The sequence below is a fragment of the Carcharodon carcharias genome, chromosome 10, assembly GCF_017639515.1.
Source record: "Carcharodon carcharias isolate sCarCar2 chromosome 10, sCarCar2.pri, whole genome shotgun sequence".
Taxonomy (NCBI): domain Eukaryota; kingdom Metazoa; phylum Chordata; class Chondrichthyes; order Lamniformes; family Lamnidae; genus Carcharodon; species Carcharodon carcharias.
Window position 1 is genome coordinate 141,795,140 of NC_054476.1, and position 12,280 is coordinate 141,807,419.

General features: G+C 50.4%; 1 protein-coding gene across 3 annotated transcripts in view; it reads right to left on the reverse strand.

The window, feature by feature from the left end:
• Window positions 1–11,815, reverse strand: part of wdr81 (WD repeat domain 81) — a 30,248-nt gene extending 18,433 nt beyond the window's left edge. For 2 of the 3 annotated variants that reach the window (XM_041197327.1, XM_041197324.1), the window contains exons 1-4: window positions 11,730–11,790; window positions 6,871–10,449; window positions 6,012–6,119; window positions 4,108–4,295 (exon numbers count right to left, since the gene is read on the reverse strand). In XM_041197327.1, coding sequence (XP_041053261.1) covers window positions 4,108–4,295; window positions 6,012–6,119; window positions 6,871–10,375 — 3,801 coding nt within the window. In that variant the 5' untranslated portion in view covers window positions 10,376–10,449; window positions 11,730–11,790. Of the gene's footprint in view, window positions 1–4,107; window positions 4,296–6,011; window positions 6,120–6,870; window positions 10,450–11,729 lie in introns of all 3 variants that reach the window. The other variant, XM_041197325.1, reaches the window with a different exon arrangement.
• Between the last annotated feature and the right edge of the window lie 465 nt (window positions 11,816–12,280).

The following is a 12,280-nucleotide window of genomic DNA, read 5'->3' on the forward strand; positions in this document are numbered from 1 at the left end:
TGCCCCCACTACTTACATCCTTTCACATCCTCTTCCAGCAAAACTCTCATCAACCTCAGATTGAAAGTTACTAATTGACTTCCAGCATCTACAGCTTCTTGTGGGAGAGTTTTCAACACTTGTATCACCTTTGAACTTCTCTCCTGAATGTCCTGGCTCAGATTTTTAAGGTTATGTCCCTGTACTGCTCTATCAGCAGAAAATCGTAACATCTATCTATCCTATAGATTCCTTTAAAACTCAATCAAATCACCACTTAACCATCTGTCTTCTAGGGAACGAGCTTAGTTTATGTATTCTCTCCTCATAATCTAACCCTTGGAGCCCTGGGAATGCTCTGGTGGATCTGTGCTACACTCCACCCAAGATCAACATATCCCAATGTATGGTACCCACAATTGTACACAGCTCTTCAGATGCAGTCTAACCAGGGCTTTGTATATATCTGTAGCAAAACTGACTCCTCTTTATATCTCAACTCTCTCTTTATAAAGGGTAACATTTGGCATTTATTTCAAGAGGACTAGAATATAAAAGCAGGGATGTGCTGCTGAGGCTTTATAAGTCTTTGACCAGACCACATTTAGAATATTGTGAGCAATTTTGGGCCCCGTATCTCAGGAAGGATGTGCTGGCCTTGGAGAGGGTCCAGAGGAGGTTCATGAGAACGATCCCAGGAATGAAAGACTTAACATATGAGGAACGTTTGAGGACTCTGGGTCTATACTCAATGGAGTTTAGAAGGATAAGGGGGGATCTGATTGAAACTTACAGAATACTGAAAGGCCTGGATAGAGTGGGCGTGGGGAAGTTGTTTCCATTAGTAGGAGAGACTGGGACCCGAGGGCACAGCCTCAGAATAAAGGGAAGACCTTTTAGAACAGAGATGAGGAGAAACTTCTTTAGACAGAGAGCGGTGAACCTATGGAATTCATTGCCACAGAAGGCTGTGGAGGCCAGGTCATTGAGTGTATTTAAGAACGAGATAGATCGGTTCTTGATTGGTATGGGGATCAAAGATTACGGGGAGAAGGCGGGAGAATGGGGTTGAGAAACTTATCAGCCATGACTGAATGGCGGAGCAGACTTGATGGGCCGAATGGCCTAATTTCTGCTCCTATGTCTTATGGTCTTATTCCATGAATCTTTCTGTTTTATTTTGTACCCGTCCATTATTCGAGTCCTCCGTGTACATGGATCCCTCAATCCCTTCGGATCCTCACTGCTCCCCATTTGAATAATATTTGGATCTTTTTGGTGCAAAATCGATGATCTCACCCTCACCTTCATTGAAATCCATCTCCAGTTTCGCCCACTTACTCCATCCATCAACATCTCTTTGTCATTTTATGTTCCTCTCTATTCTATTTACCGAACCACCATAAAAGTAGCTTTGAAGTGCAGTAACTTGTAATGTTGGAAATGCGGCAGCTAATCCACACACAGCAAGATCCCACAAACAGCAATGTGATTATGACCAGCTTTGACTGAGGGGTAAATACTGGCCAGGACACTGGGTCAAATTTTGCTGTTCTTCTTCAAAGTGCAGTGGAACCTGACAGGGCAGACTGGCCTTGGTTTCAAATTTTGAACATATGAACATACGAACAAGGAGGAGTAGGCTATTCAGCCCCTTGAACCTGCTTCGCCATTTAACACAATCATGGCTGATCTGAAAGACAGCACCTCTGACAGTGCAGCATTCCCCCAGTACCGCAGAGTGTCATATGCATCTTGTGCTCAAGTTATTGGAATGGTACTGGAATCCACAACATTCTGCCTCCGAGGTGAGTGTGCTACTCACTGATCCACCGCTGTCAAGTGAAAATTTTAATGTCCTGGTCTGTGATCAACACTCACAGCCCTCAGGCAATGCCTGGTTTAACTTGCCTTCCCTACATTGAAGCTATATTATTCCATCCTACCTGTACTGAAAATTGATTGTGAACAAACTCTTAGATACCTGCAGCCAGGACGAACAGGTATCTACACCCAATACACAATTAGCTGGTTATGTCCATGGCTGAGGTCAGAGCACAACAAGGGCTGATTCATTGCAGAAGTTTCTGAGGAACTGAAATCCCACAGCTCTCACCAGCAGCAGCACTACACCATAGTGAGAAAGCTCTCCACACACCCTGGCTGCAGTGTTGGACCTGATCTGTCTGCTCTGGTCCTCCTGCACCTATGGAAGCCCCGGGGCAAAAGTTTTACCTCAGCAGGCGGGCGGGCACGCATCTGACCCGCTCGAGCATAAAATGACGGGGGTTGACATCAGGCAAGCGCCCCGATGTTAACGCGCAGTCACGTGATATTTCAGTTGGCGGGCGTGTGTGGGATCAGCAGCACACCCGCTGACAATTAAAAGGCCTGTTAAAACCATTAAAGTCTTAATGAAGTTACATTTTTCGCTGCCTGTCCAGCCTTACGATTGGCGGGCAGGCTAAAAGGCCAAGCGGCCTTTTTAGGAAACCTCATCCTCGGGCGGGTTGAGGGTTCCAAGAGCAAATAAAAATAAAATAAAAGTTTTAAAATGTATTTAATAATATGTCTCTGCTCATGTGACAGAGTCACATGAGGAGACATGTTTTATAACATTTTATGAGCCTTAATTTATTTTTCTTGAAAACTCTTCATCTCCGAGGTAGTGTGATGTGAACAACACTAGGGCTTGGGGGGGGTTTACAGAAGAGGAGGTACCAGTCTCCAGGCACACACCATGAAGCAACAGACATAACCATTGACGGTACCAGTCTCAAGGCTGTATAAAAACCCTCACAACTTGATAATGTGCTCTCTAGTGATGCCACTATTCGTAAAGATATCAGTGCACGCATCTTGAAAGCAAGTTCTGCCCAGAGCCAATTCCATGATCATGTCTGGAAACAGCATGGCATTAAGCTGAAGACTAAAGTCAAACTCTATCACGCCATTGTCCTTACCATATGGCCTAGAATCCTGGGTCTGTGAAAGACACCGCATCAAAGCTCTGGAACGCTTCCACCAAAGATACCCGAGGTCCATCATGAGCATTCAATGACAGAACAAAATCACAAACAATGAGGTCCTTCATCATGCTAGGCTCAACAACTGGGAGGCCACCCTCCAGAAAATTCAACTTCAATGGGTAGGCCGTCTCTCCCACATGGACGATTACAGAATCCCCAAGCAGATCTTTTATGGGGAACTGACATCAAGGTGTTCAGTACAAATCATACAAGGACCCCTTAAAAAGAGCCTTACAAACTTCTGCCTTGTAGACCATCTCTCTAGGGAAAGCTGACCAGCCCATATGGAGGCAAGCACTGAAATTTTGTTCAGTATGCTTCAAGGGCCATCTACATCAAACTCATAACATCCAGCATGGCCAGAGGAAGGCCAGAGGTGGCACAGCTGCAGAAGCTCCCCCAAGCAGGACCTATGATGACATGAATTGCCAGTTCTGTGAACAAACATGCTGATCCTGCATCAGACTCTTCAGTCAAGGGAAGACCCACAGAAGATGATGAAATTACTGAACAAAAAAACAAAAATAGCTGGAAACACTCAGCAGGTCTGACAGCATCTGTGGAGATGAAGACAGAGTTAACGTTTCAAGTCCGTATGACTCTTCATCAGATGAAATTACTGACAGCTTGGATAAACTCGAACAATGAGGGTTGAGTATCGTATGGCTTGGTGTCAAATTCTGTCTGATTAAGTTACTGAGAAGTTCCTTGGAACGTTTCACGACATTAAAAGATGCTATATCAGTGCAAGCTGCTGTTTATACTGTGAGCCTCTGTCAGGTGGAGAGGAGAAGCCTCCAGTTCCTAATAATGAGATTTTGAGGCCAGATATATTCCAGTAAACAAAATATCTCTGTCCATGCAAGACTATGGGCAGGTAAAGGCACACTCTAGATCGTAAGGGACATCAAGGCCCCTTACAGAGTGGCCTGTGATAACCAAAACCCAATACAACAGGTTAGAAAGGGCATCAATAACAGTTTAAGGCAAAACACAATATTCCCCTCTCCTCCCACTCGGTGCTCTCTCAAAAACATACACTGGTGAAAGTCAGCTTGGGAGCAGATGAGAGTCTGAAACTTGCCTATTTTGACCTTACCACATAGGCGATGTAAATGAGGCACTGATATGTAAGCACCGGCTCCCCATACAACTGAGCCACATACATCAGACATTCCAAGACCGGCTTTGCAATCAGGTCCCCCAGCACTGGCCGCCTCTCGTAGATATTCCCAACATGAGTCAGATTGTCATCACCCATCGACACAAACTGATGTTTCTCACAACCTGCAGGGAGGTGAAGGTCAGAATTCAAATTCATTCCATTCATTTCAGCTGGGTTGTAAGGCTGTGAGTTAAACATTATAGGGGGATATCACTGTTTCAGTTACCCTACTTGGCCCACCCCAGCCCTCCCCCATCCAGCGTTTAAGACAAAGCAACAATTGAAACCACACACATTACCAGCAGCTGATCCCCTGGGTTCCCATCCCCATCCACACACTGAATCAATCCCACATTCTACATGGAGCCCAGTAGCTCGAAGACTCTGTCGGAGTGTGGTCAAAAACTCACTCTCCAACACAGTGAAGCTGGAACAAGAAACTCAACCCCACCAGGTCCAACCCCAACATATCCTTGCACTATTCACCAGAGTTCAACATTGAACTCCCTGTTCAATCCCACCTCCCACTCATCCTAAACACTCCCTTCCTCCCTCCACCACTGACGCACAGTAGCAGCAGTGTGCGTACCAACTACAAGATGCACTGCGGGAATTCACCAAGGCTCCTTCGACAGCACCTTCCAAACCCACGACCACTACCACCTAGAAGGACAAGGGCAGCAGGCACATGGGAACACCTCCACCTGTAAATTCCCCTCCATTCATTCACCGTCCTGACTTGGAAATATATCGGCCATTCCTTCACTGTCACTGGGTCAAAATCCTGGAACTCCTTTCCTAACAGCACTGTGGATGTACCTACACCACATAGACAACAGGGGCTTCAAGAAGACAGCTCACCACCACCTTCTCACTAGAAAAGAGAAGGCTGAGGGGGTGACCCAATCAAGACTTTTTTAATTATTAAAGGGTTTGATACATTAGACTGAGACATTTCATTTACTTGCAGGGGAGTCGAGAACGAAGGGCCATCAATATAAGACAGTCACTAATAAATCCAATAGGGAATCAGGAGAAACTTCTTTACCCAGAGAGTGGGGAGAATGTGGTAGTGGTTACATTGAATACTATAGACACAATTAGGGGGAAGCTGGATAAGCACATGAGGGAGAAAGGAATAGAAGGACACGGGGATAGGGTGAGAGGAGGCTCATGTGAAGGATAAACAATGGAATAGACCAGGTGGGCTGAATGGCCTGTTTCTGTGCTGAGAATGCTGGATAAACACAGAGCACAGAGTTTCTGCAATTCTGAATCTACTTCAGCCAGCAGTTCAGAGAATGAGAAGTGAAATGGGAGGGGAGGAGTTTACAATCAGAGTGCCTCAAAATTTCAAATGGGCACCCTTCCCCCAACTGAATGCAGACTGACCATTCCTCTGGAGACATGACCTTTGACCTGTAAAGCTAGTGAGTCTCAACATGGTTCACCAGGGCTGCTGTATCACTCTGTCACTCACTGGGATTGTTACATTCCCGATTCCACGCACAGGGCACACACACTCCATCACCAGATTTCAAAACTGCAGCAACAAGGGAGCCACAGGTGTCAGCAACACTATCCTGCCCTGATGATGAGGTTAATGGGTCTCAAACTTCAAAAGGATTTTTTTTTAAAGTAAAGGCCAACCAAGAGGGCTTTGGAGCTTCTATAAGCTTAGGCCACAGCTAAGGCCATAACCTGCCATCACCATGGTTACTGCAGGAAGTTCAAACAGGTAGGAACAACTGTAAGATTATTGAACATGTTTAAACCAAGAAAGTCATTGGAAATTCAACAACAACTCGATGGGATTGGGCCTGAAAAGGTTAAATTACCAAAGTAGCAGCTGATGAGCAGACGCAGGAGATTGCGGACAATATATCTGGAGCTGAGCGTTGGTCCGAGCCTCGCCGACAACCATTTCACTGTCTTACAGGCTGTGTCTGTCAGAGAGAAAAATCAAACAGTCACCTGCAGGCAGGACAGCTCCAGGAACACACTCACTTCAGCCTTAACCCACCCATTGCATTGCACCCCCCGACCGGGTGACCCCCCCGACCCGCCCTCGCCGTGACCCCCCGACCCACCCGCCCTCTCCGTGACCCCCCGACCCACCCGCCCGGTGACCCCCCCGACCCACCCGCCCTCTCCGTGACCCTCCCGACCCACCCACCCTCACCATGACCCCCTGACCCACCCTCGCCGTGACCCCCAACCCGCCCGCCCTCGCCGTGACCCCCTTGACCCCCCCGCGCTGTGACCCCCTGACCTGCCTGCCCTCACCGTGACCTCCCGACCCGCCCGCCCTCGCCCATGACCCCCCGACCCACCCGCGCTCACCCATGACACCGACCCGCCCGTGCTCGCTCGCTGTGACCCCCAACCCACCCGCGCTCGCTCGCCGTGACCCCCGACCCACCCATGCTAGCTCGCTGTGACCCCCTACCTGTGTGCACACATTCAACGCACTCACTGTACTGAGATGCGTTAGAACAACAAGCGGGTCCACCCTCCACAAGGAGCTCAGCTACAAATCCACATCCCCTCCCCCTTATCACTACCTCCCACCCACTCACCACCCCGACCCCTGCATCCAAATGCTGGAAGAGGGAGGGATCCCCTCAAATCCAATCAGCACGGAACAATATTCAGCTATAGGGAATTAAAAAAACATCGGAATAGAGCCTCACTTACCGAGCAATATCTTCTGCTCCTTCCCTTCACTCAGCTCCTCATCTTCCTCCTCATCCAGATTACCCGCCTTGGTGAGTGTTTCATTCTCCCTGGGGTCAGGGGCAGGTGGAGAACAAAAAGTTGCTGATTCTGGAGCCACCTCACCCTCACCCTCCTCCTCCTCCTGCTCCTCCTCCTCCTCGTCTCCTGGCTGCAGGAAGCCCTCCATCAGTTTGAAATCCCGATTGCTGTCTGTTGAGCGAAGGCTCAGCCTCTCCTTAGAGTCGGAGTCTGTGCCACAATCCTCAGCAGAGGCATCACTGTTGCTGCTCTTGTCACTCAGCTTCCCCAGGCTGACGGACTCCTGCTCCCGCTCACTCAGGAAGATCCCATTCTGGAAGTCCTCGCTCTCAGTCAGCTCAGCCTGGTCACTGAAGCTGATGCCAGAGGAGAAGTCCACAAAGCTAGAAGATCTGTGTTCTGCTGCGCCCTTCAGCTCAGCGCTGCTATAGGAGTCAGGACTGGCAGAGACACCTTCCTCATCATCCACTGCACCCCCCAATACCTGGCTCTCCTCAGCCCCTTCCTGCCCAGTGAGGACCTGTAAGATATGGGGCAGGAGGCTGTTGAGGAACGGCTGGAGGCCCAGCCGCACAATCAATTGAACGATGAAACAATCAGTGTACAGATAGAAACGGCCACAGAGGTAACCAGGCTTCTCGTAGACCCCCACCAGAGGCTTCAGGAGGTATCGGTAAGAATTGCGAGGTCCCAGAGCACGGGAAATGGGCTCAAAGAAATACCAGGCAGCGTAGACAGCAGTCAAATCATTGGACATGAGCCCAAGGATGAAAGGCAAAAGAATCTCCAGCCCCTCTGGCTGCACCTTCTCCAGGAGCTTATCCAACTGTTGCCAGAGAGAGAAGACAAAATCCCGTCCTTGATCACCATCCTCTGCCCAGTGTGAATAGTAAATGCAGACAAATCGGTGAAGAGAGTTGAAATAAAAAGGGAAGGAGATGATGGGGCAACAGGGACTGAGCAGCTGGGATGGGCTGGGTGGAGGTAACCCTTCAAAGACAGGCTGATACTCAAACAGGCTGACCTGATCCCGATGCGTTCGAGTCTTCAATAACTCCTCAGGGCTCACTTGAAGCTGGAGTAACGTGGATGTGGCCTGTTGAAGTGGAGCTGCAATCTCCTTCATATGGTGGAGGCACAGTTTCCTCACAGCTAGGAAACGATCCAGGAGAGGAGCGTTCTGCGCAAGAGCTTTCAGCCGATGGGCAAAGAAGATTTCAGCAATGAGGACTCCAAACGCTTGCATGTCTCTCTGGACTAACTGAGAGAAGGAGAGCTCGCGAGTCTGATCTGTGTGGGTTCTCTCTGGCAGCTCACTATACAATCCTCGCACCAGGAAGTTATCAAGTTTTACCAGCTCCTCCAAAGCCTGCAGAGGATTGAAACCTTCGGGGAGGGAGATCCTGGCATCGAGCAGCTCATGATTAGCTGCCCCTTGGTTACGGTTCATTCTGCTGACAAGAGACCGAGGATCGACTGTCGAGAGATTGCCGATTGGGGCGGGAGATGATTGGTCCAAGGATTCATCGAAAGCTGACAGGGAATCCAGTGCTTCCGTGCCCTCCTCCAGATCCTCCTCCTTCGAATGATCTCCAGAATCTTGCTCCACTGGCCAAGCCCCCTCTGAGCCCGCTGTCTCTGGGACCACCCCGTTAATGGGGCTGGCTGCCCGTATCTCAGAGCACCGCTCTGCCACATCCTTCAGGTGTCGGGTGATGGCAGGTGCCTCCGGTGGAGCATAGCTGCCTCCTACCAGTCGCTGAGGGTGCGGTTGGTTAAACAGCTGGACCACCCCATAGCTGGTCAGGTGAGTGTGACTGTCCACCAGGTGTAAGCACACATTCTTAGCTTTAACCGCTTCCTTCCCAGTCAGTTTGTATCCGAATGTCAGATCTATCCAGTGGTGGAGATTGAGTGAGACTTCCTTTGATTCCAGTAGTTTGCGGTGAATGTCGATGAATTCCTGGTAGGAACCGCACCAGGCCGGAATATCCAGGTCTGGCATGTCAGGGTGGATGGACTGGAAGATGGTGGGATCAGTGTAAAACTCTGGGATGCATTCATCTGGTGTCCAGGATTGCATCCGCTCCATGCTTGCTGGATATTCATTGGGTTCCCACTGGGATCTCACGTGGCTGCACAAGACAGAACGAGGCGTTCGGCGAGCTTTGTAAACATAGTAGGTGATGTCAGAGAGGATATCAGAGATGTGATGAGGCACATGAAGCTGTTCCCCAGTCTGACCTCCAGCCACAAAGGCCTCCTTAGTCATCTGATAGGTGAAGTCCAGCTGCTTGTCTCCTTTGTTCAGTCGAAATTTGGATTTGCGAAGGTCCCGGAATTTTCCGTAAGGGACAGTGAAGTCCACCACCCAGGGCAGCACGGGGTGGTAGTTGGGATCCCCAGGTCTCCGTCCTGCCAACCTGTTCAGCCCCATCAGATAGCTGAAGTTGCTGATCCTCCCGTGAACCCAGTCGGTAAGGAGTCCTGGCAGCTTCTCCAGCTGCCCACTGCAGTCTGCCCGCTCACCACCCTGTTGGCCAGCCTCGCCCCTGATCAGCTCCGCACACTCCGGCCTCTCGTAGTCAGAGAGGCTGAGCTGGAGCTGGGTCCAGAGTCTCTCATCCACCATCAGCTGGTTCAAGGACAGGCTGCCACAGGCCAATCCCTCACGATGACAGGCCCGCATAGCTTGTAGGACCTGGAAGAGGATAAAGAGCACCTTGGCATGGCTGCTGGCGAGCTTGGCAGGGCTGTATGTCACAACATCCCGCAAAGAGTAGCGAGAGAAGGGCTGGATCACATACAGGAAGTGGGCTGACTCGAGCAAGGCCTCAGCAGGGAGGAGATTGGGATGTGTCCCTTGGCTGATGGGGGATGGGTAAGGTCCAGCCTCTTTAGTGAGTGAGGAATCACCACCAATGTGTATAAAGCTGCAGCCCAGCAGCCTGCTGAGCGAGCCCTTCACAGACTCGAGGCAGGAAGGCCCTGGTTTCTCCATGCTAACTGTGTGGGGCCTGATGTAGCTCCCATGTGCCTTCCGCCACAGGTTTCTGTAATTCTGGTCAGCCACGTGTTTCATGAAGCCAGAAACCGTGTCCAAATCAAGCCCTCCGCCCACTCTCCCTGCTTCATCTGACCATCCTGGGGGGGAGCTGGATCTCCGTGATATGTGGTAAGCCAGCCGACTCTTCCTCAGGGTCTGGATGGAGATTCGGGTCCAGCCAGCAGGGAGCTTGTTGACTGAGGGCTGGAGGAAGGTTGCGATCTCAGCCTCACTGACACCCTCGGGCCTGGGGCAGGAGCTCGGAAGCAGCTTCCTCTCCTTCAGGCTGTTCAGCCACTTCACTGGCACATATGCCACCCACTGGCATCTTTCCCCTAACACCAGCTGCTTCCTTTCGATGCCCAAATCCTTCTCAATGCTGTCAACGAGGCACTCCATTCTCACGACCCGCCTGTTGAGACTTGAAGGCCATCAGCTGTCCTGGAATCAGTCCTCGGTCAGGACAGTCTCACCTTCAAAAAAAAGACAAAGCAGAGCAAAATTAAACTTCACAAAAGGTCAACAGACAATTTTCTGGCCCTGGGAATACCTGCAAAAGCAACCTGCTCCTCCTGCAGCATCATTCAGAGCCTCAGCATCCCCAAACACTTCATGGTTAATGGAGAACTGTTGGAAATATAACCAATTTGTTATGGAGGAAACACAGCTGCTAATTTGCAAACAGCAAGATCCCACAAAGAGCAATACCAAAATGACCAGATAATTTGTTGTCATGCTGAAAGTAGTACAGCACGGGGTTAAAAACAGAGTAAAGCTCCATTTACACTGTCCCCATCAAACACTCCCAGGACAGCTACAGCACGGGGTTAGATACAGAGTAAAGCTCCCTCTACACTGTCCCCATCAAACACTCCCAGGACAGGTACAGCACGGGGTTAGATACAGAGTAAAGCTCCCTCTACACTGTCCCCATCAAACACTCCCAGGACAGCTACAGCACGGGGTTAGATACAGAGTAAATCTCCCTCTACACTGTCCCCATCAAACACTCCCAGGACAGGTACAGCACAGAGTTAGAAACAGAGTAAAGCTGCCTCTACACTGTCGCCATCAAACACTCCCAGGACAGGTACAGCACAGGGTTAGAAACAGAGTAAAGCTGCCTCTACACTGTCCCCATCAAACACTCCCAGGACAGGTACAGCACAGGGTTAGATACAGAGTAAAGCTCCCTGTACACTGTCCCCATCAAACACTCCCAGGACAAGTACAGCACAGGGTTAGATACAGAGTAAAGCTCCCTTACACTGTCCCCATCAAACACTCCCAGGACAGGTACAGCACGGGGTTAGATACAGAGTAAAGCTCTCTCTACACTGTCCCCATCAAACACTCCCAGGACAGCTACAGCACAGGGTTAGATACAGAGTAAAGCTCCCTCTACACTGTCCCCATCAAACACTCCCAGGACAGGTACAGCACGGGGTTAGATACAGAGTAAAGCTCCCTCTACACTGTCCCCATCAAACACTCCCAGGACAAGAACAGCACGGAGCTAGATACAGAGTAAAGCTCCCTCTACACTGTCACCATCAAACACTCCCAGGACAGGTACAGCATGGGGTTAGATACAGAGTAATGCTCCCTCTACACTGTCCCCATCAAACACTCCCAGGGTTTATTGGGTTAGTTGCTGATGAATTCTCTCTATTTTTAATCCGGCTCCAGGTTTTGTTCTTCTCTTTTTTCTGATTTCGGGAAGGGGAGCGGCTGATCCCGGTCCCAAACTCACCTCTCGGTCCCACACTCACCTCCCGCTGCTCCAAGCCGCTGTTGAGCGGGCATCAGCTGACCGGTCACATGACCCTCCGTTTGGCTACACTGGGAGCACGTGACCCGGAACCAGGAAATGCCAAGAAAGGCAGGAAGACACAGAAATTACACCCCCCCCCCCCGGGACAGAGACAGAGAAACGCCCCCCTCCCTCCCCCAAGAAAGAGACACATAAACTCCTCCCACCGTCGCAGGCCAGAGACACAGAAATTCACCACCCCCCACGATAGAGACGCAGAAACTGCCCCCTACCCTGCACCATCGGGACAGAGACACAGAAACTCCCCACCCCTCATCCCACACCCTCACCCCTAGGGACAGAGGTGCAGAAGTTCCCAGCCCCCAGGATAGAGACACAGAAATTCCCCACCCCTCGGGACAGAGACACGGGAACTCCCCACCATCACCCCCCACCCCCCCCCCCCACCCCCCAGACACAGAAACTCCCCACCTGCCAGGATAGAGACACACAAACTCCCCACCCCTCGGGACAGAGACACAGGAACTCCC